Source organism: Rhincodon typus, chromosome 6, assembly GCF_021869965.1.
Source record: "Rhincodon typus isolate 14 chromosome 6, sRhiTyp1.1, whole genome shotgun sequence".
NCBI lineage: Eukaryota > Metazoa > Chordata > Chondrichthyes > Orectolobiformes > Rhincodontidae > Rhincodon > Rhincodon typus.
This window is the reverse complement of record NC_063337.1, coordinates 43724922-43747143: the sequence shown is the minus strand read 5'-3', so window position 1 is coordinate 43747143 and position 22222 is coordinate 43724922. Positions and strand designations below refer to the sequence as shown.

At 40.4% G+C, this 22222-nt stretch overlaps 1 protein-coding gene across 2 annotated transcripts in view; it reads right to left on the bottom strand.

Moving 5' to 3' along the window:
* Positions 1-22222, bottom strand: part of pdgfd (platelet derived growth factor d) — a 172651-nt gene that overhangs the window by 44312 nt on the left and 106117 nt on the right. For both annotated transcript variants that reach the window (XM_048598343.1, XM_048598344.1), the window contains exons 3-4: positions 16439-16625; positions 3355-3414 (exon numbers count right to left, since the gene is read on the bottom strand). In XM_048598343.1, coding sequence (XP_048454300.1) covers positions 3355-3414; positions 16439-16625 — 247 coding nt within the window. The remainder of the gene's footprint in view (positions 1-3354; positions 3415-16438; positions 16626-22222) is intronic.

Here is a 22222-nt window from a genome sequence, read left to right as displayed (position 1 = left end):
GGAGCATGTCTTCCATGCGAAGATGGGACTATGCTTTCGCAAGGTCTTCTTAATGGTCACTGCTAACATAGGCAGATGCAACTATAACAGATAAGACAGGTACAACAGAGAGTGAGGTCAAAACATAAAATGGAAATTGATGAGAAAACGCAGCAGATTTGGCAGTTTCTGCAGAAAGAAAACACAGTTAACATTTCAGGTCTACAGACCCTTCTTCAGAACTTCAGAATGAGATTAAGTTGGTTTTTCCCCTGTTGCTGGTTCTCTCACCACTTGCCACAGGCCCAGACTGGTAAAGAAAGACAAGCCAGTCTGCAGCAGAAGTTTTCTTTGTCCATTTCTGGCCTAAAGCATTGAGACTTTATGGAGTTCTGATCAATGCTGAGGACCCTTGGACCACTTCCTCCTGACTGTAAGTCACTGCGCTACACCTCCAGGATAGCAATGGTGATGGAGGAGACTGCAGCATTAAATGTAAAGTATGATTCATTGAAAATAAACATGACAAGAAACTTTGGTAGCTCTCTAACTGTTGGTGAGGAAGAATTTGCAGGTTCAATTAGACAGGATTTGTCTTTGTCATTTTTGATGGCCATGTCGATGTCATCCAACTTTCATTCAACTTTTCTTCGGATGTTTGATACAACTGAATATTTTGCTAGGCCACTTCAGAGGACTGTTAAGAATCATTCACATTTGTTGAGGCCCAAAGATAACAGACTAAGAAAGATACAAAGATGGCTATCGTAAGCACATATGAAAATGCACTAAATGTGGTGAGTAAAGTTAGTGAGCTACAAGTACTAATAGCAACGTGGGTGTGACTTTAAAACAGTGAAGGCTGAGCACTTAATACAAACAAATAAAATTAGAAAAGATAGGGAAAGGGAAAAAGGGAGGGAGGATAGCAATAATGATCAGGGAAATTATTACTGTGCTGGCAAAAAGGATATTCTTGTGGGAGTAAGAACAGAAACTATTTGATTCATGTGGAGGAACAAAAAGGATGTTATCATGCTACTAGGGATATTCTGTATCCTGCAAATTGCGAGAAAGATAATATAGGAGAAAATCACCATGAAGATTAGAGACATACAAGTACATAAAACGGTGATATTGAGAGACTTTAATTATCAAATCTTGATGGTAATAATGATAGAGAAAAGGGAACGGGGTGGGGGAAAGGAATCCTTCAACTGTGTTCAGGAGAACTTTTGTGACCAATGTGCTCTTGACTTGATTGGGCATGGGACATTTTTGAGCCTCACGCTGGGTACTGAGATAGACCAAATGAAGCAAATGTCTGTGGGAGCCAACCTGGGTAAGAGTGATCATTGTGTCATAAGGTTTAGGTTTGTCATGAAAAACAAAGCAAGGTAGAATCTAAAAGTAGAACATCTAAATTAGAAGAAGGCTAACGTCAATGGATTGATAGAGAATCTATCTGGGGTAAAATCGAACTGATGTTTGACAGGACAATCTGTAACAGAGCACTGGGAGATGTTTAAGGAGGAGATATTTCAGCTACAAGCTAGGTATGTTGAAACAAGTGGGGATGGGAAGGAGCCAAAGTTAAGGCTCCTTGTATGATGAAGGATAGAGAGAATATTGTAAAACAAATAAACAGAGTATATAATGCATGTCAGGTGAAATTCTTCAAGCAAGGAATAGGTTAAATATATTAAATGAAGAGGGGAAGAAGTGAAGCAGAAAATAAGAGAAAAGAAAGCATGCAAATAGAACAGCAGTTAAAACAAAAGCAGCCTCCCCCTCATCAGGTTCATGCCTAATTTTCTCATCAGATGGTGGTACTTGCTCCAGTAGATTCTCTGATGCCAGGGCCTGTCTTCTCTGGAGCACTGGGTTGTGCACAGCACTGCATGAGACAACTCGAGCAGGACGGTATTGAAGAGTACAACCTGACCAATCCAAACATCAAACTCTTATTTTGACCACAGCAATAGTCTGCTCAGTGATGGCCCTGGTGGAAGCGTGGCTCTTGTTGAACCTCCGCTCCATCTCAATGGGTGGATTTTGGATTAGCCTCATTAGCCGGGGGATAACCTTGTCACTCATTATCCCGGACTTCTGAAACCCTCTCCAGAAATGATGATGGTCAGGGGGCCACCAACTTCAGGATCTATACTACAGTGCAGGAAATTCACTTTACACCAATCTTCCAGATGGCCTTCTCTGACAAATCGGCTCAAAATGATAAATTATATTGCAAAACTAGCAATCTCAAGCACTTTTCCAAGTACACTGTTTTGCTAAAGTCAGCCATGGTCCTACTCCCATCCTTGTTATCTGCTCCTGCAATGCCTTGTAATACTTGGCAAGATTCCCTCTGAATGTTCTTCCAAGTGCACCCACTGAAAAATGGCACAGGCAAATAAAATACAAGCTCGTTGGCTTGTAAACAAGCTGCGTTGGCCTTTAATTAGTTTTGTTTTGAATGGCAAATTCACTGCCAATTTCACAGTGTACCTTTCATTTTATCGGAAACCAGCGTGATAACATCAAATTGTGACCTAACATCATCATTCCAGTTTTCATGTAAACATGTTTGGGGGACAAGGAGGCAGTGATCTAAGTTTCCAAACATAAAATTGACTCTCTGCCTTACCGACTCCAAAGATTTAGAGGCAAGATGTAAGGAGAACAAAATTTTACAGCACAGAAAATAATGAAAATGTTAATAAGATGCAGTTTAGAATACAAGGAAGTAGAAGTCATGCTTCAGTTAAACAAAACTGTGGTCAGATCCCACATGATTAGTTCTGCACACCACCCTTTAGGTAAGGTTACAGACTTTAGAGTCTGTCCAGTGTAACGAAACCCAACTAAATTGTAAGGAGAGATTAAACAATATGTCCCTGGAGTTTCGAAGCCTAAGGCACAATTTGATCAGAGGCTTCTGAAATATTTACAGGAACAGATAAGGCAAATAGAGAGAAACTATAAGTATGAAGGCTAGGACTTTGGTCAGAGAGTGCAACTTAAGAGCCAGGCTTTAGGGGAATGACACATGTCTACACGCAAAACATGGTGGATGTTAAGATCTTCCTTTCATAAATAGCAATAGATGATTGATTAATCATTATGTTTAAAAGTGAGAAGAATAGACTTATATTATCTTAACGACATTAAGGAATACTGTGGCTTTATAAGGTTAGGGAAAAGATCAGCCATAATCTGATTGAATGGTGAAACAGATTTGAGGGACCACCCCTGATCCTATCATAGAATCCATGGAAACAGGCCATTTGGCCCAACGAGTCTATCATTTAGCTATTTCTGAATTGTTAATTTATTAAATATTTTGTCACAAAACAAGGGTTAAAAATGACTTACCGATACAGAACTTGTTACCGCCTCCCAGTTTGGTTTTGAGGGCTGTGGCTGTAAATCGTCCTGAAACAAAACGAAACAATTGCCCATTGATCATCTTTCTTAACATAGTTGCAATAAAATTGTTCTTTGCAAGTTTCCTAATATGGGAGCCTATTCATAATACAGAACGTTAGCATTAAATTCATTAATGTCCCTCAAATGCTGTGATTTTGCAGCAGTGTTTGTGGCTTTCATTGTATAAAGGAAAAATGCTTGGTATTATTCACACCTGTAATGAGATCAATTTATAAAGAAAGGAGATCTGTTTTTGGCATATCTGAAACATTTCACAAAATGTGATGCTTTCAATTTTCTGGTTGGCAGCTGATATTTTGCTATACCGCAAGATGCAATATATACAATGTCAAAACCCTCCTTATTAGCAGTTTAAAGAGTTGTAAAATGAATGTTTAACAGTTTCATTTCAATAAAATTAGCTCTGAAGAGACTTGTTGTACCAGTGTCATTACATGCATGTGGACCATTACATTTATTATTAGTCTCAAATCGGTATAAAGTTTGACCTACATGTACAGTGTTGGACTGTCCTAGATATTTATTTGTATTGAATATGATGTTGGGTTAAATTTCAGAGGAAGAACCAGAATTGCCTGTGGGACTAGATGCCCATTAATGGAATGTTGCAATTTCCTCAGAGTTTGCCTCAGAACATTTTCCCACTCTCTCACAGCTAGTCCTTTAAAGGGAGGTGATGGCCTAGTGGTATTATCATTAGACTATTAATCCAGAGAGCGTTCTGGGGGTCTGGGTTCAAATCCTGCCTCAAGCAGCTGGTGGATTTTGAATTCAATTAAATATCTGGAATTGAGAATCTAATGATGAGCATGAATTGATTGTTGGGGAAAATCCCCTTTGGTTCACTAATGTCCTTTAGAGAAGGAAGCTGCCATCCTTATCTGGTCTGGCCTACATGTGACTCCAGATCACAGCACTATGGTTGATTCATAACTACCCTCTGAGCAATAAATGCTGTTGTAGCCAACAATGCCCTCATTGTGTTAATGGGAAAAAGGGTGCAAATATTTCATGGTTTCTTTTTCCTTTTCACAGATTTACTTTGTACCCACAGCCTGAACCAGCCTGTCGTCTACACTGTTTTACTGTGTTCAGACTCTCACTCATGAACACAATTCATGTAAGAGAATCTTCCTCTGGAACATGTCAATGACTATATCAAGAAAAAGCATGTTATGCTTGAAGAAGCCATAGCAAATGGATTTGTGTCGTTGATCATCCAGTTACTGTATTCTTCTCAGTTATTGGCAATTGCTCTGGGCTGTTTTTGTGCATCTTCTAGGCACCAAAACCAACTGGACCGCAGTTCAAATTTCCTCATGGACATCTAGAGTGTTGTGAACAGTTCTACAGATTATAGCCAACAAGTAACCAGACGTAATATTGCTCACCAAAACAGACCTTGTTGCCTCTGTTCCAAATGCATTCATCACTAACCTAGAGTATGTTACATCCCACTGACTGGACAGACTCACTTGAGGTAATAACATGGTGATATACAGTTGGAAGGCAACTTCTCAGAGTCATTGATCCCATGAATTTTCACCAACGGGTAAGGGAATGGGCAAGGAAACCTCCGGCAGATGAATACTTACCACCATCTTTAAACTAATGAATCAGTAGGCCTCTATGTTGGACACCACCTGGATGAAGTACTGACTGTAGAAAAGACATGAAACGCACTCTGTATGGGGACTTCAATGTCCATTATCAACAGTAGCTACGTAGGGCTGCTACTTAACAAACTATATTAGTTACAAATGTCTTTTTTAAAATTCATTCACAGAATGAGGGCATCGCTGGCTAGAACAACATTTATTGCCCATCCCTAATTGCCCAGAGGGCAATTATGAGTCAACCACATTGCTGTCGGTCTGGGGTCACATGTAGGCCAGACCAAATAAGAATGGCAGTTTCCTTCCCTGAAGGACATTAGTGAAACAGATGTTTTTTCTGACAATTGGCAATGGATTCGTAGTCATCATTAGACTCTTAATTCCAGATATTTTCCAGATCTGTTTTGGGGCCACTGCTGTTTGTCATTTTTATAAATGACCTGGATGAGGGCGCAGAAGGATGGGTTAGGAAATTTGCGGATGACACCAAAGTCAGTGGAGTTGTGGATAGTGCGGAAGGATGTTGCAGGTTACAGAGGGACATAGATAGGCTGCAGAGCTGGGCTGAGAGGTGGCAAATGGAGTTTAATGCGGAAAAGTGTGAGGTGATTCACTTTGGAAGGAGTAACAGGAATACAGAGTACTGGGCTAATGGTAAGATTCTTGGTAGTGTGAATGAGCAGACAGATCTCGGTGTCCATGTGCATAGATCACTGAAAGTTGCCACCCAGGTTGATAGCGTTGTTAAGAAGGCGTACAGTACATTAGGTCTTATTGGTAGAGGGATTGAGTTTTGGAGCCATGAGGTCATGTTGCAGCTGTACAAAACTCTGGTGCGGCCGCACTTGGAGTATTGCGTACAGTTCTGGTCACCGCATTATAGGAAGGATGTGGAAGCATTGGAAAGGGTGCAGAGGAGATTTACCAGGATGTTGCCTGGTATGGAGGGAAGGTCTTATGAGGAAAGGCTGAGGGTTTTGAGGCTGTTTTCGTTAGAGAGAAGAAGGTTAAGAGGTGACTTGATACAGACATACAAGATGATCACAGGATTAGATGGGGTGGACAGTGGGAGCCTTTTTCCTCGGATGGTGATGGCTAGCACGAGGGGACATAGCTTTAAATTGAGGGGTGATAGATATAGGACAGATGTCAGAGGTAGGTTCTTTACTCAGAGAGTAGTAAGGGCGTGGAATGCCCTGCCTGCAAAAATAGTAGACTCGCCCACTTTAAGGGCATTTAAATGGTCATTGGATAAACATATGGATGATAATGGAATAGTTTAGGTTAGATGGGCTTCAGATTGGTTTCACAGGTCGGCGCAACATCGAGGGCCGAAGGGCCTGTACTGCGCTATAATGTTCTATGTTCTATGTTCTATTTATTGAAATCAAATTCCACCATCTGCCATGGCAGTATTCGCATCCAGGTCCCCAGAACATTAACTGGATCTCTGGATTAACAGTTCAGCGATAATACTATTAGGCCATTGCCTCCCGTGATAGGGGAAGGCATACGGAAGGTGGTGGGAAAGCCAACAAGAGGGTAAAGCCTATGTGACCTTAGCTTCACGAACCTACATGCCACAGACACATCTTTCCATGACTGTGTCAACAGGAGTGGTCTTGATACAGCCCTTGTGGAAACAATGTCCTGTCCTAACATGATGGTGGAAGAGCCCTCAATGTAATGGGACACCACCATTGCGCTAAATGGGATAGATTTAAAAGAGATCTGGAAGCACAAAACTCAGCTTTGATGAAGCACTGTGGCTAACTGAACTAGTAGAATTGTGCTGCAGCCAATTTGGAATCTCAAGATCCTATAAATGCCACTCTTCATTCCCATCAAGACAGGCGATTCTGCTTCAATAAGGAGGATGGGAGGGTGTTTCAGGTCCAGCACTAGGTTTCCTAAAAATAAAGTGCCAATTGGATGAAGCTACAACTCAGGTCTAAACGTGTTCCAAACCACACACGCAGCATGTTAAAGGTAGGGCTAAGCGATCCTATGACCACAGGTAAGATCTAAATTCTGCAGCTCGCCTACATCCAGTCATAAATAGTGATGGGCAAATAGATGGACTACCTGCGGGAGAAGGTTCCACAAACATCCATATCCCCATTGATGGGGGATTCCAGCTCAAAGGACAAGGCTAAAGCAATTGCATCCATCTTCAACTGGAAATGCTGAAAGGATGATCCATCTTGGCCACCTTCTGAGGTCCCAACCATCACAGATTTCAGTCTTCAGCCAACTTGATTCACTCCATGTCATATCAAGATATGGCTGAAGGCATTAGGTACAAGAAAGGCTATGGTTCCTGATAACTTCTTAGCCAATAGGCTTAAAGCTGGAGCTTCAGAATTAGCTGCTTACTCAAATAAGCTGTTCTAGTACAGCTACAACAATGGTAACTACCTGATCAAGTGGAAAATTACTTGAGTAGATCCCTTATGAACGCATAAAGCTGGACAAGTTCAATTTAGCCAATTATTGCACCTTTCGTCTACATTCACTCATTGGCAAAGTGCTGAAAGGTGTGACTAACAGTGCTATCAAGTGACACTTACACAGCAAAAACCTGTTCACTGATGCTCAGTTTGACTTTTGACTGGGCCACTCAGATCCAGATCTTTTTAAAGCCATAATTAAAATACAGACAAAAGAGCTAAATTTCACAGGAGAGTGGAGAAGAATTAATTTTGACATGAAGGCAGCATCTGTGTGGTACCAAGGAGCGCTAGCAAAACTGAACTCAGTGGAAAACACGGGTCAGGATACTTCTTGTGTGTCCTGAAAGCAAGTTCCTTGAGGTCCAATTTATGGCTCCTTCTTCCTATGGGTGACTGTTGGCACCACGTTGTCTCTCTGAGGGGAAATGGCCTTATCCTACTCTCACTTTATCACTGATGCCGAGCACCTATGTTATAGTAATGGAATGCAGGACTGTGAACATATACAGTAGACGTTGAGTGCACTGGACCTGGCTCTTCATGGCAGTTAATTTCTCCATGGAGGCAGCCAGACACATGCACACAGAAGTCAGCAACGTACTGATGATGTTGGTGGATTCCTCATTCTTCAATGCAGTTTCCTCGCTGCCTCTGACAAACCTGCCTGATGTCCCTGTGACATGTCTTCTGTCTGAGGCTAGGTCAATGCCTGGTCTCCAGTTGAGTGCCAGAGGCCTCAACCAGTTGCGAGGTCACTGGTGACATACTCAGTGGATTGTGCTCCCAAGACTAATCTAGATAGAGAATCCACTGAACTGAATGTCTCTGAGCTAGTGGAGGATGCAGGTGAAAACCTTGCATCCTTGGTGGGTTGAATGGCTACTTCCTGAGAGGTTCAGGTGGAGCTGATCCTCTCTGGTATTGGTGTCTTGGGGTGGAGGTTCTCTGAATGCTGTTAGTGCCTGCAGAAGTGAAAACAGAGGGAATTAGTTGTGCCAGAGAGAAAAAAAGTTTGTGTTGGTTAAAGCTAAGTTCATATTGGTGATGAAGGGACAGCAACACAGCAAAGCATAATTCTCAATCCGTCTGAGGAAGGGTCACTGGATCCGAAACGTTAACTCTGATTTTCTCTTCACAGATCCTGCCAGGCCTGCTGAATTTTTCCAGCAACTTTTGTTTTTGTTCTCAATGCGTTGGTTGTCTATGGAGGTCTTGGTGTCCCCAGAAGGGAAGCCAAGCTCTCCTCCAGCTAAATCCAGCATTAGTTCCTCATAACACAAGGTCACTTACGTCCACCAACCATCCCCATCAATTTTGGGCCTATCTTTCCCGCAGTGAGACAAAGGGAGGGACTGAATGTGATAGAAATATTTGGAAGTGATGTTTGTAGTGATGTAGAAGGAGAGCTGCTGCTTTGCTCCAGTGAATGAGTGGGCAGTGCAGTGAACAGGAGGGTTAATAGTTTCCGAGGGCGTGTGAGTGAGAGCCATCAAGTAGACATAAATTGTGGGAGTTGAACTCTGTGAATCTTGTTGGCAAGCATGTGCAGTGGCAGAATTAGACTGACTGGTCTCCATGTATATGTGAGGTAACAGTAAACAGATAGATTGTGGAGTGCAGAAGATCACTGACCTTCTTTCCACACTGTTGTGTATAGCTTTTTTTAACCTGGGACACTACAATGGCTGCATTACGTTTTTGTCTGGCTGGTTCTCTTTGTTTCTTTTGTCAGTAGCAGTGCCCTCCTCTCCACTAGCCTGTCCATCTGCATATCTAGCTCCCTTTGGCGAACTGAGGAGCTAGCGTCCATTTCCAGGCCATGTTTATTTGGACTGTAGGCACTCAAGCCCTGCAGTATGAGAATCAGTTCCTGATTTGCAGCATCTGAAGTGGTGTGCAGCTGGACTTTAAATACAGCATCTGGGAGCACTTCTGCCTCTCCTGCCCATCCACTTCCGCGGGAACAGTGCTGTAGAGCCTGGTTGTGTAATCGATGTGACGAAGAGTAGACGATCGTGTGAGAAAAGTCACAAACCACAAGCACCATGAATCTTATTCAAAATAAAACTGACAAAACGGGCAAATTCAGCTCACAATTTCAAAATTGGTGAAAGACAGGAGATAGTTGTTTCTGAGGAGGGCTGTGCATACTTAAAAGGTGATTTCTGGCATGCATGTGATTGTGTAATTCCACTTAACTAAGTACGAGGTGGTGTATAATCGTTTGAAGAATAGAAGTTTACTTACTCCTTGGAAGTAAAAATGGGCCTGAAGTGCAAAGGGATCTTGGACTGCAGATACACAAAATCATTAAAGAGGCAACACAGATTAATTCCATATAAAAAGACAAAGGAAACACAGGGGCTTATTTCTATAAGGATAAAACTGAAAAGCAAGGAGGTTATGTTGAACTTGGTTAGACCTTGATTAGGTCACACGTGGAGTACAGGGCACATTTTGAATCATGATTTCATCAAGAAGAATCAGGGAATCTGGAGAAGGTGCAAAAAATTTTACGAGCATGATACCAGAACTCAGAAGTCATATCCATCAGGAAAGAGAGGCCAAACTTTTCTGGAAAAGATTAAGAACTGGCTTGATGGAGGTCTTTAAAGTTACAAAAGCATTTCATAGATCAGGCATGGGTGAAATGTTTTTAGTTGTGTGGGAGGTAAACACTAGTGAGCATTAATGTAAGATGGTCAGTAATAAATCCAATAGGGAGTTCAAGAGAAAGTTCTACTCAGAGAGTGGCTCAAGTATGGAACCCATTAACATGGGAAGTATTTGAAGAATAGATGTATTTAAGGTATACACACGCAGGAAAAAAAAATAGAATAAAATGCTGAGAGGATTGAACAAAGACAGTTGGTTAAATGCTTTTTGTGAGGCATGAACACTAGATTGAGCCATTTGGATCAAATATCGTACATTCTATGTAATGTTATGTCCTGTCAAGCTGGTACAAAGCACACTTCCCATCCACCTGTCATTTGTGCATCTGGTGAATGGATAAAATTAGCTACAAACACATACCTTAAAGTCAAGGTAATTCACAGGCAAAAATTCTAAGGCAAAGCTGAAAATAACACTAAAATGCCCAAAATATTTTTAATAAGTTAAACTGCATGCACATCTGTTGCCTTGATAATAATGCTGCATAGAACCATATTTTACAAATAACGTTGAGTAATGCCAAAAGGCATTTCTAGAAAATAACATGATGTGTTTTCCCACTTCATTTTTCATATGATGAACTCCAGTCCAAGCTTGACTATCTGGAACTGATATGAAAATCTCCCACAGGGTGAAGGAAAGAAACTTGAGGGTATGGTCAGTCTATGACTGACAATGCAGGAATGACATAATTCCTGAGAACAGATCATCTGCCTTTTCGCTCAGCCATAGGAATGATGAGTCATCAGGGATGGAATGTAAACAGGGGAAGACACACAAGGTAGGGTAGGGTGATGATGGACAGACCACATTTACTTTAACATTAAACTAATTTTATTTAGACTTAGATTAAAGGTTATCCATTTACATAGAATAAATTTTGGAAAACTGCTGGTGTACAGCTTCTCTCAATGGCAGCACGGTTTAAGAAGCACGCATTCAAATCAGTTTACCCTAATCATTGGCACTCCCAATTTCCTTACAGTTACATATAATGTCTTCAAAATGGGCATACCTACAAATAACTTTCATGACTAATTCTCTAAATCTCACCCACATTGACTAAGGTTCTATTCCAGGAGCACAAAGTTTATCTTGTGGTCTTTCTGTATCTGGTATCTGGCCTTTCTGTAAATCATTTGAATAGGGTATAATTAAGATAGTTTGTTATGACAAATATAGTAAACACTGTCAAACAGAAGGATAACCAGAATTTGATTAAAGTAGTCATGAGAAAGTATATATCATCCTCTAAATGATATGGCACTGATGCTGGGTTTCTTTAAGGGTAAGTAACTTGAACAGAGGTGAAAGCAAATAAAAGCAATATCACTTGGAATTGACAAATAATGGAAAACTTCAACATATGTATTCTCTTTTCTAGTACTGATTCTCTCTGTTTTTAGGTCTGTTGTCAGTACAGCCCTCTCCTCAAAGAGTTTACCCTTTACACACCATCTTTGAAAACTATCATCCCAGCTCCAACTCCACTTACCTTTCCAAAGTCACTGGGCATTGTTCTGCCTCCCAAATCCACGCTCACCTTTCTCAGAACACCATGTTTGCATCCCTCCAATTAGATTTCAACCTTTGCGCTGTTATTATAAAGGCTCTTATCAAAATCACAAATCTTATTCAATGGAACTAGGGCAAAAGTAAATGTTTTCTACTTGACCTTCTCAGCTTATGTGCTATTTGCCCATGTTCCTCCTCCAGTGCTTGCCCTGTCATCCAGCTGGGTGGGGCTGCATGTCTATATTTTCACCTTGCTCCTCCCATTCCCACCTATTTCACAACTGCATGTTGCCCACCGGCAACATCAGCAGCAAGCAAAAGTGTTATTTTTCACTGTAAACTGAAGATACCAAGCTCTTCCTCACTACCACCTCTCTTAACTACTCCATCATTCACAGTTACTAATTTGCTGGTCACACATCCAGTACTGGACAAACAGAAATGTTCTCCAATTAAATGTTGGGAGGGCCTAAACCAATGTCTTCAGTGCCTGCTACGAACTCCATTCTCTAGTCATCAGTTACATCCTTCTCACTCACAACTGACAAAGACTGAACCAATTGTTCCTTTTAATCTGTCCATGTGATGTAGGCATTTTTGGCTGGGTCAACATGAGAAAATGCCAGTAGGTCTCCTTCTTGAACCACCTCAGTCTTTGCTTATAGGAAGTGGGGAGGTTGTGACGAAGTCGTATTGTCAATGGATTAATATTCCAGAGACCCAAGCTAATGCTCTGGTGTCATGTGTTCAAATGGGCTCAAATCTCGCCATGGCGGATGGTAAAATTTGAATTTAGTATAAAAAAATCTGGAATTAAAAAGAAACTAATTTAGTGGCAATAGGACAACCATTGTTGAATGTCACTGAAAAAAAAAATTGTTCACTAATGCCCTATAGGGAAGGAAATCTGTCATCCTTACCTGGTTTGCTCTACATGTGACTACAGATCCACCGCAATGTGGGTGATTCTCAATTGAATGCCTCTAGGAAGCTACTCAGTTCAATGGGCAATTAGAGACGGGTAATAAATGCTGGCCCAGCCAGTGATACCCACTTCCCATGAAAACAATAAAGCAAAAGTTTCAGATTTTGACCCAGTGACAGTAAAAGATGGTGATATAGGGATGAGGCTTTGAGAGGAACTTGCAGGTTGTGATGTCCCCATACATCTGCTGCCCTTGTCCTTCTAAGTTGCGAAGGTCATGGGTTTGGAAGGTGCTGTTGAAGGAGTCATGGTGAGTTGCTGCAGAGCATCTTAGAGGTGGTACAACACTGTGCATCGGTGGTGGAGGGAATGAATGTTGCAGGTAGTGGCTACGATCAGCTGAGCTGCTTTGTCCTGGATAATGTTAAACATCTTGAATGCTTTTGGAGCTGCATTCATCAAGGCAAGTGGACAGTATTCCATCACATTCCTGATTTGTGCCTTGTAGATGTTGTATCAGAGTTTCAGCAGCTTTGGTGGCCTATTTCTGACTCAAGATGGGTTACCACATTGACACACCATCATTAAAACTCTCTATTTCAACTTTTGTAATAGCGATAGCCTCTCTCTTGGCTCCTTCTATGCCTCTGGACATCGTTATTCCAACAACTCATGCCTAGCCTGCCTCCTATAGTCAAACTTCCCAATTTTAATTTTTGCCAGTTTTAATTGTTTCAAAATTATCTTCCGTGTCTAGGTGCTAAGCTCTGGATTGCCTAACCCTCTCCTCGTTTCCCTAAGATACTCCTAAATGTTTGGCCAAGCATTCGCCCGAATACACCTTATGGATTCAGTGTTGAATTTTGTGTCTTATGAAATGTCTTGGAACAACTTCTAGTGTTCAAGACATGATGTAAATAATTTAATCAGGAAATATAATAAATAAGTTCTTCTCTGTAAATTCTAATAAATCAATCTGCTTACACTGAAGAATTTCTATTATTTTAGCATTAGCATTTCCTTGTTACAACAAAACACTGACTGCTTATTCCAAGTGTCAGGATCAGATGAGAAAGCATAAACAAGCTGACAGTAGTTAACGCTAATTGTAAACACTCTCATTGTATATGTCACTGGTTTTGCTCACCCAAGACATGCAGCATGACAAACGTTTATCTTTCAAGGTAATTATTTTGTGGAAAATAGATGGTATGTTTTACATTTTTGTTACTCTGAGTGAGAAATGTATTTGATTAACATATTTTAATTTTCCAAAAGACCAACAAATATATCTATGAAGTGATTTAAACCTCTATATTTAGATTGCGACCTTCTCCATATATACCTGTTTTTCACGAGATATTCTATGAGAAACCTCAAAAGCTTTTCTTCTGGGAAAGAGCAAATCTTTTTGTGAAGTGCTTGGCATCAATTATCCTGTAGGATTCTCATTTCTCAGGCTGTCAGCTCACTTCAGTTGTCCTCTCAATGACTCACAATGGAGTACGTCAACTCAGACTTGGCTGCATCATACTCAGTCTAACCTACATGGGTGTCTGAAAAACCCAGTAAGTGGTTCCCCCACTCACTCCAAACCCCAAATTAACTCTCAATCAAGCCACAGGATAAAGGGGAATAAACAATTACATTTACTTCTCTCCTCATAAACGATAGAAAATAGTTCTCATCTTTAGTCCAGTTTAAAAAATGACACTACTGATATCTGATAAATGTAGACCTGCTGTGTCAATTAATATTATGATTGAATATTTTTTCCTATAAATTACAGGTGAAGTTGATAATTGATCTCTGTATCAATCAACAACACATTTGTTTTGTGCCTTTAAAGTAATAAACCATTTTCTTTGGTGCTTCACAGAACCTATCACATAAAAATATGAGAACAAACCAGATAAGGAGCTATCACATCAAAAGCTGATCAAAAGATGATCAAAAGCTTGGTTAATAATGTAAGTTATAAAGAGTGGCTTAAAGGACAAAAGCAAGGAAGCAAAACAGAGAGATGTAGGGAAGGAATTCCAAAGCGTAGGCTCTATGCAATTGAAGGCATGGTCATCAATATAGAGTGATGAAAATCAGGGCACTCAAGGTTTAGCTAAGTGCAGATATCACAGAATTGTAGGTGACTGGTACAAAGAGGGCGAGGACACATACAAAATTGAAAACAAGGATGGAATTTTAAAAATTGAGACATTGCTTGACTTGAAGTCAATGCAGGCCAGTGAGCAAAGGGGTAACGAATGAATGGGATTTAGTGTGATTGAATTCAAGGCAAAGATTTGGTGATCTTAAGGTTGTAGAGGTTAGGATATTAGTGATAATCCCAGAGTGTGTTGGAATATTTGAGTCTAGAGCTAACAAAGGCAGGAATGAGGGTCTGAACTAAGCCAGGGCACAGTTACAGAGATGACACAATATAATTGAAATCTCATCTTGGTGTCAATCATGATCCGAAGGGTGCAAACAGTTTTGTTTAGTCTCAGACATTTGCAATGGAGAAGAAACAGAGTAAGTCCATATGAACAGAGTTTGGAGCAGGGAACAACAATAATAGCTTCAGACTTCATAATATTTAACTGGGCTAAATTGCTACTCATCCAGTACTGGTGTTGGCTGAACAATCAGTTAATTTAGCAATGGAATAGGGAATTGATGGACGTGTTTGTGCAGTAGAATTGGGTAACATCAACACACCTTCAATGTTGTTTGAGCTCATCCTGGAGATGCAATGGGCCACATTGTGGCTGTCAGTCACCTGCAGCTGGGGGCCCATTCATTGAAATAGATTCACACATAGAGGTGACGGTACATTTGTCTCCTGCAGCAGCAGTAACCACTTCTGCTGTTGTGGTTGCTGCCTGATGCAAGGCCACAGGTTCTAAGATGAGGCTGTAGACTTAAGGAACTCAATTGTCTTCTTCAATTGGGTGGTGCACCCGGAGAGGGCTCTTAATTAGCTGTCTCTGGGAAAATCTTGATGGTCATGCCAACAGCTAGAATAGGACCAGGACTAGAAGTTGCTCAAAGCTGTGACTGATCTTTAAAGGAGACGTAATTCTGCCCATTGAGAACATGGTTGATTTTGGGAATTACTTACCACAGAAGATCATGAGGCTTAAATGCTTTCAAGATTAATTTTAACATTTATTCTGAGGAGAAACATCACCAGTGGCAGTGTTAGGGTAAGAGGAAGGTAGAAAATGGTCTTTTTCAGCATTGAGATTTTCTATATTTCACACTTCTATCCCCTTCAGACAGTCCTTCTACCCCATTTCTTCAAACTTCCACCCTTCTTCAATTTGAATCTTTTAATTTTTCTCTGAGAAAACATCTCTATTTCCACTCTCTCAAACTTTAGATCCGAAAACAGAATACTTCTAACACATCAATTTTGTTTGATTCTCTTAAATGAAACACTTCCACACTTTATTACAAACAAAATAATTCCAAACCCCATCCCAGACAAAATGCAATATTGTGATTTTTATGTATTGCCAAACAGATTCAGAATGAATTAAAAGGGCACAGGTAAAGCTTTAACTGTATTGACAACAGGTAGAATGTGTAAACTAGTAATGTTATAGTATTTTCTTTGGATGTGTTATATGGGATATTTTTGGATATATTATCACATGAAACATTTGAGCATCAGACTGCAGTATAACAATCAAACTAACAGTGTCACCACAGCATCCATTTCAAGTGCACCATGCAATCAAACTATGAAGTGAAGAGCTCACTGATGAAAATAAGATTCATAACTGTGATTCCAAGTAACAATTTTACTAATGGATATTACTTACCACATCCACTGGAGAGTAATAAATGCGAAATCCAGGCTTAGCCACAAAATATTCATCCGATTTAAATGTTATCCTCAGTCTATTGCTTTTCGATATTAGTTTTGGGGGAACTTCTTTATTCCCACACCACCTTCCACGAATGATTCGGTTTGTGTCAGAGATGTCTTCCACCTCTACAAAGTCATACCTAAATAGTAGAAAATGCAAAAACTTGTGGTTACTTTCCTAATTAATAAACTTCCTTGCAATACTGAAGCTATATTTCCCTTGTGGATTCTGCGGGTAAATAAAATGTTGAATCCAATAGTAATTAATACAGCCTTTGATCTCTGATCTGTATTCAGCTTCCTGATCTTAGTTGGGTTAGCAGTGGACTTCAGCAGTCCTGAGTTAGAGGAAAGAAAGCAGCCAAATTTCCCATCTGTCAAACCCGATGGTAAATGGGTGTGTGCCTATGTTGAGGGAAGATAGCGTTGGACCAAGTTATGATTGCTGCTTCCCACTGCCTCCAAATCAAAGCCTGGGTAACAAGGGTTCACCAGCTCTTGGCTGTTTGAGGCTGCAGAATCCAGTTGAATGGAGGTCTCCGAAAATTGCTCCTGGGTCTTATGCACTTACCTGAATGTCTCAATACAAGATTTGAGGGGCTGCAGGGAGGCAAGCACTCCTAAAGATGATAGGAAGAGGAAAGCCTCTTCAACGAATCTGGTATAGATGGAAAAGACTGGGCATGTGTGATTCCTCCATCCTGGAGAGAATGAATCAAGAGGATCCAGATCCTCGGGAGGATGGGACAGCTAACTGGACATAACAATCTCAAGTGCTGAGTCCCATTCTCTGATTTTCTTATAATTGCCCTGTTGAACAATCCTCAGGCAACACATCTTGCAGCTCTGCTAAGACTCCTTGCATCTCCAGAAATGTGGCACCGTTGGGACTGTGTGGGGGATGGACACATGTTGTGGTGAGGGCTGACAGCAGGCTAGAGAAGCTGAAGGTGAGCAAACGCTGGATAGGTTAAAAACAAATCCTTCCAACAAGTTGTCAGTCACCTGTGTCACACAGTAATAGTGCTCTGGCCGTGGAATGAGCTCATCATTGTAACCGATCAAAACTTCCTCAGTTTGTTAGATTGACTGAAGTGATCTTGGTGAGTTGTTGTTGGATCAAGGAACAAAATTCCTGGCTGGGAAATCCAACATCATGGATTAAAGGGGGTCTAAATAGTTTTTTATGGACCTTAAACATTGCAATGAACAGGTCAATGTGAGTTCCCTGCTCATCTTCAATCCCAATCCGAAGGAACCTGGAAGAGGGCAGGATGATGCCAGGTTCCAGACCAGTCATCAACTTCATGGGCTCCATGCATGAATGTAAATCACTGTGAGTTTTTGTTAAGTATAGAAACCTGGTCCCTGTTTACTGTTAATCTGAGTTCATCAGACAGGTACATTAGGGAATTTGAGTACTTTGACTAAATCTTTAACTTTTGTGATGACTCCAGGAATAATGAGGTTCAAATATCGATCCACTTCCTCAAGTGGGTTGTGACATTTTGTCACAGGTTGTATTTGTCCTTTTTGTGTAGTGGACATCCAGGTCAATTTTCCATGTTGTCAGGCAGATGCCAGTGCTGTAACTGTACTGGAAGAACTTGTCTTGGGGAATGACAAGTTCTGGAGCAAAGCCTTCAGTACTGTTGCTGGATTGTTGTCAGGGCCCATAGCTGTTTCCAGCCATTTCATGATATCATGTGGAGTGAATCAAATTGGCTGAAGACTGGCACCTGTAATGCTGGGAACCATTGTTTAATTGCCTCCCACCATTCACAATTGGATGTAGCTTGATTGTAGAGCTCAGATCTGATCAGTACAAATAGTCCTTGATTTGCAGTTTCACCAGGTTGACACCTCATTTTTAGATATGCCTGGTGCTGTTCCTGGTATGACCTCCTGCATTCTCCATTGTATCAGGGTTGATGGTTGACTGGGGGATATATCAGACTATGAGGCTGCAGATTGTGTTGGGTATGATTTTGCTGCTGTTGCTGACCCACGATACCTCATGGATGCCCAGTCTTGAGTTGCTAGATCCATTGGAAATCTGTCCCATTTAGCATGGTGTTAGTGCCATACAGCGTGAGGTATTCACAATCTGAAGGCAGGACATAATCTCCACAAGGTCTGTGCGATTGTCAGTCTTACAGAAGTTGTCATGGACAAATGTAACTGCAGCTGGCAAGTTGATAAGGATTAGGTAAAATATGTTTTTCCCTCTTGTTGGTTCCCTCACCACCTGCTGCTGACCCAGTCACTCTTGGTGGCGGACAGTGAAATTCCCCCCACCCAGAATACATTTTGTGTCCTTGCCACCCTCAGTGTTTCCTCCAAATGTTTTTCAACATGGAGGAGTACTGATTCATCAACTGAGGGAAGGTGGTAGTTAATAATGAGCAGGTTACCTTGTGCATGTTTCACATGGTGCCATAAGAGTCTGTCCTGCTGGTGGGGCAGGACATATCCAGGGATGGTGATGGTGTTGTCTGAGACATTGTCTGCAAGGTATGATCCTGCAACCATGACTATGTCAGGCTGATTCTTAACTAGTCTGTGTCACAGTTCTGCTAATTTTGGCATTAACCCCCAAATGCTGGGAAGGAATGCCTCGCAGGGTAGACAGTGCTGTGTTTGCTGTTTTTGCAGCCTGAGTTGATGATGGATCGTCTTTCCAGGTGCACCCTTCCAGTGGTTAATACAATTTAGTGGCTTGTTTGGCCGTTTCAAGGGTGTTTAAGAGTCAATCACATTGCTGTGGGTTGAAATTGCTTATTCTTCATCTAAATTGACTGTATTCTACCATCATCCTAAACGTTATGATAAAGTGATCAATGTTCTCTAAATGACATCCACTATCATTTGATACGAATAGTTCACCTCATTCCCAAGAGCTAGTGTTAGCAAAACCTCCTATTTTGTTGGACTAGATACATACTGCTGTGTGAGATTATCCTGAACACAATCTAGGAACACTTATCCCTCACTGTCCCTAACACTACCACAATCCCAGTTGGTACACAGTTCATTAACATTCCCCATTATAAATGCTGTCTGATATTTACACCTCCCAATAATTTCTAAGCAGATTTGTTCCTCTATATCCTTCCCACCACTTGGTGGTCTATGTATTACATCAAGCAATGTACTGCACCATTCTTATTCCTTAACTCTAGCCGAATCAATTCTGTTCTTGAACCTTCTGAAATATCCTTTTTTCCAAACTATAATGCTGTCCTTAACTTAAAATGCTGCTGAGTCACTTTTTCTCCTCTTTCCTATCTTTTCTGAATGTTCTTCCTTAAGCCAGGTCTCCATTATCACCACAACATCATATTTCCACAAGACAATCTGTGCCTATAAGTCTCTAACTGTATTATGTATGTGCTGCGCATTCACTGTGCAGTCTATACTTAATTTAGACTTCATTTGTTTGTCCTTTACTTCAGCTCCACCTATTAACTTACTGTTCTCTAATTTAGTGCTACCTGTGTCTCCCAGAATTTCATGCACCCAGTATTACTTTCTAATATTTTCTCCTGGTTCATACAGACCTGTTGAGTTAGTTTAAACCGAACATAACAGCAGCAGCAAACTCACAATTCCTCTCTGAATGTGCTGCCCGCGTAGTTATCTGTGTCATAGATGCACTCAATGACTCCAGCCGCTGCTAGAGCTTGTAACCCAGACTTCAAGGTTGTGCAGCCTTTCACCCTTTCTGCTTATGGGCTTGCCTAGGTCACAAGAATTGTCCACAACTCCCCCCATGCCACAGGACAAGCATTCTGCTTGGCTGAACTGCCCTGATGTTTGGTAAAATTGCAAGTTACTTATAATGACTTTAATTACTTTAACCTTACTCTTGTACTGTTAATTGAAAAATGGAGATTAAAGCAAATAGAAATTCTTCATCCTTAAACACAAATCAGGCCTGTCTCCTGTGCATATAATTTTTTTCTCTCCCTGTGCTAGTTGAACAATGTATGTTTTTTTGAAATTACTGTTGTTGAAACAGTCCCTAACAGCAACTTGTCAACAATCAATGAAGTCATGACTTTTCTGCAATGTCACTCTTAAATGCTGTCCTTCTCATCAAACTTTTGTCTGGTGCCTGCTTCCAGTCTCGATGGCCTATTCTTTTAGGTGTCTCCTCGTCTTCCCTGCTCTTCCCCAAGTGCATTACCTTACACCATGAAACATCAAGGCATGAAATGTCCTTGTATTATTCCAGGAGTTTAAGCAATAACTGTGCCTTTATTTTGCTTAAACTAAATTTAACTTCTATTGTATATATTTACGCAATCTCATTTACAATCTCATTTTCTAAGTTTCCAATTTGATATGCTGAAAAATGTGGATGCTAATATGTTTATGGAATAGATAACAGATTCCATAAGCTTCGACCAACAAAACTAAGATCTTTTTTTTCCAGTCTGGATGCAATTACTACGTTCATTGATTTTATTGAATACAAATGGAATCAGTCATAGACTAAATGGAAGAGTGATATATGCTAGTTTGAGGCAATATGACTCTTTTTAAAATGAGGATGAGGGAGGGCTGCACACAAAATTTTCTCTCTTTAAATTAAAATTTAAATTAGTTCTGCATTTTACACTGCTAGTTTAGATGTATGTAAACTAGTATATAGTTATCCAATTGTATTCACACACAAATATATTCACTATTAGCGACAGTGTCCTTCAGGGCAGCCAGTGAGAATTAGTTGACTTTGATGTCAAAGTACATTTCAAATAGCTTTTAGAACTTTAATTTTAAGTAGAAATGACATCAAATGCTTAAAAAATACATTGAATGGGAAAGGGATCAATCAATTGATAGTTAGAATGAACCCATCTAAATGGGGAATGAAGAGGAATCATTTATTCAAATTTTAACCAATGTTAAAATTATTTGGAATGACTATTCATGTGCACTTTCCCAATATCTGAAGGTAGTCAGAAACTGACAAATGAATGTAATTTATGCATAGTTCTATTTTCTCCTGTGTTGCTGTGCATGAAGACATTGTCATGGTGAACTGTCCATACAGGTCATGAAGCCATCAGCAATGAATCTGCTTTCAAAATCAAACCTGTCGTAGCATAGCTGCAGTCTGTTACTAGTGAAAACGGACAAGAAGCTTGCACGCACATTCCCATAGAAAAACATAAGCATTAATAATGGTTTGTTGAAAAATAGACAGAGAATAAGTGCACAGCACATTTGATCAGGCTATGGCAGATTTTATGGCACAAATAAATATTTAATTATCTGCCACAGAACAAATCTCAAAGTGTATGCACATATGGCATTACAAAAGAGTGGGCAAAAGAAGAATGTTTAAGTATAGTCAGGAATCAAAAACATTTCTTTTAATCACTGAAAGTATTTTCAATGAGTTTAAAGAATTACTCTGCTTAAAATGTGCCTTGTTCTATTGCTGTGATGTTGATGTGTATCTAAAGGTCACATATAGCAATCAGTATATCAGAATGATTAGGAGAGCAATTGAATGTGCCTGTATTTTCTCCTGCTAAAATATATATTCAAATTTTAAAGTACTTATATAGATTGTAAAATGCTACTCTAAGTGCCTATATAGTGAAACTGACATGGATTGAGAATTGTTTGACAGACCAGAAACAGAGTGGTAATAATTGAGATAACAAGGTGTAGAGCTGGATGAACACAGCAGGCCAAGCAGCATCAGAGGAGCAGGAAAGCTGAC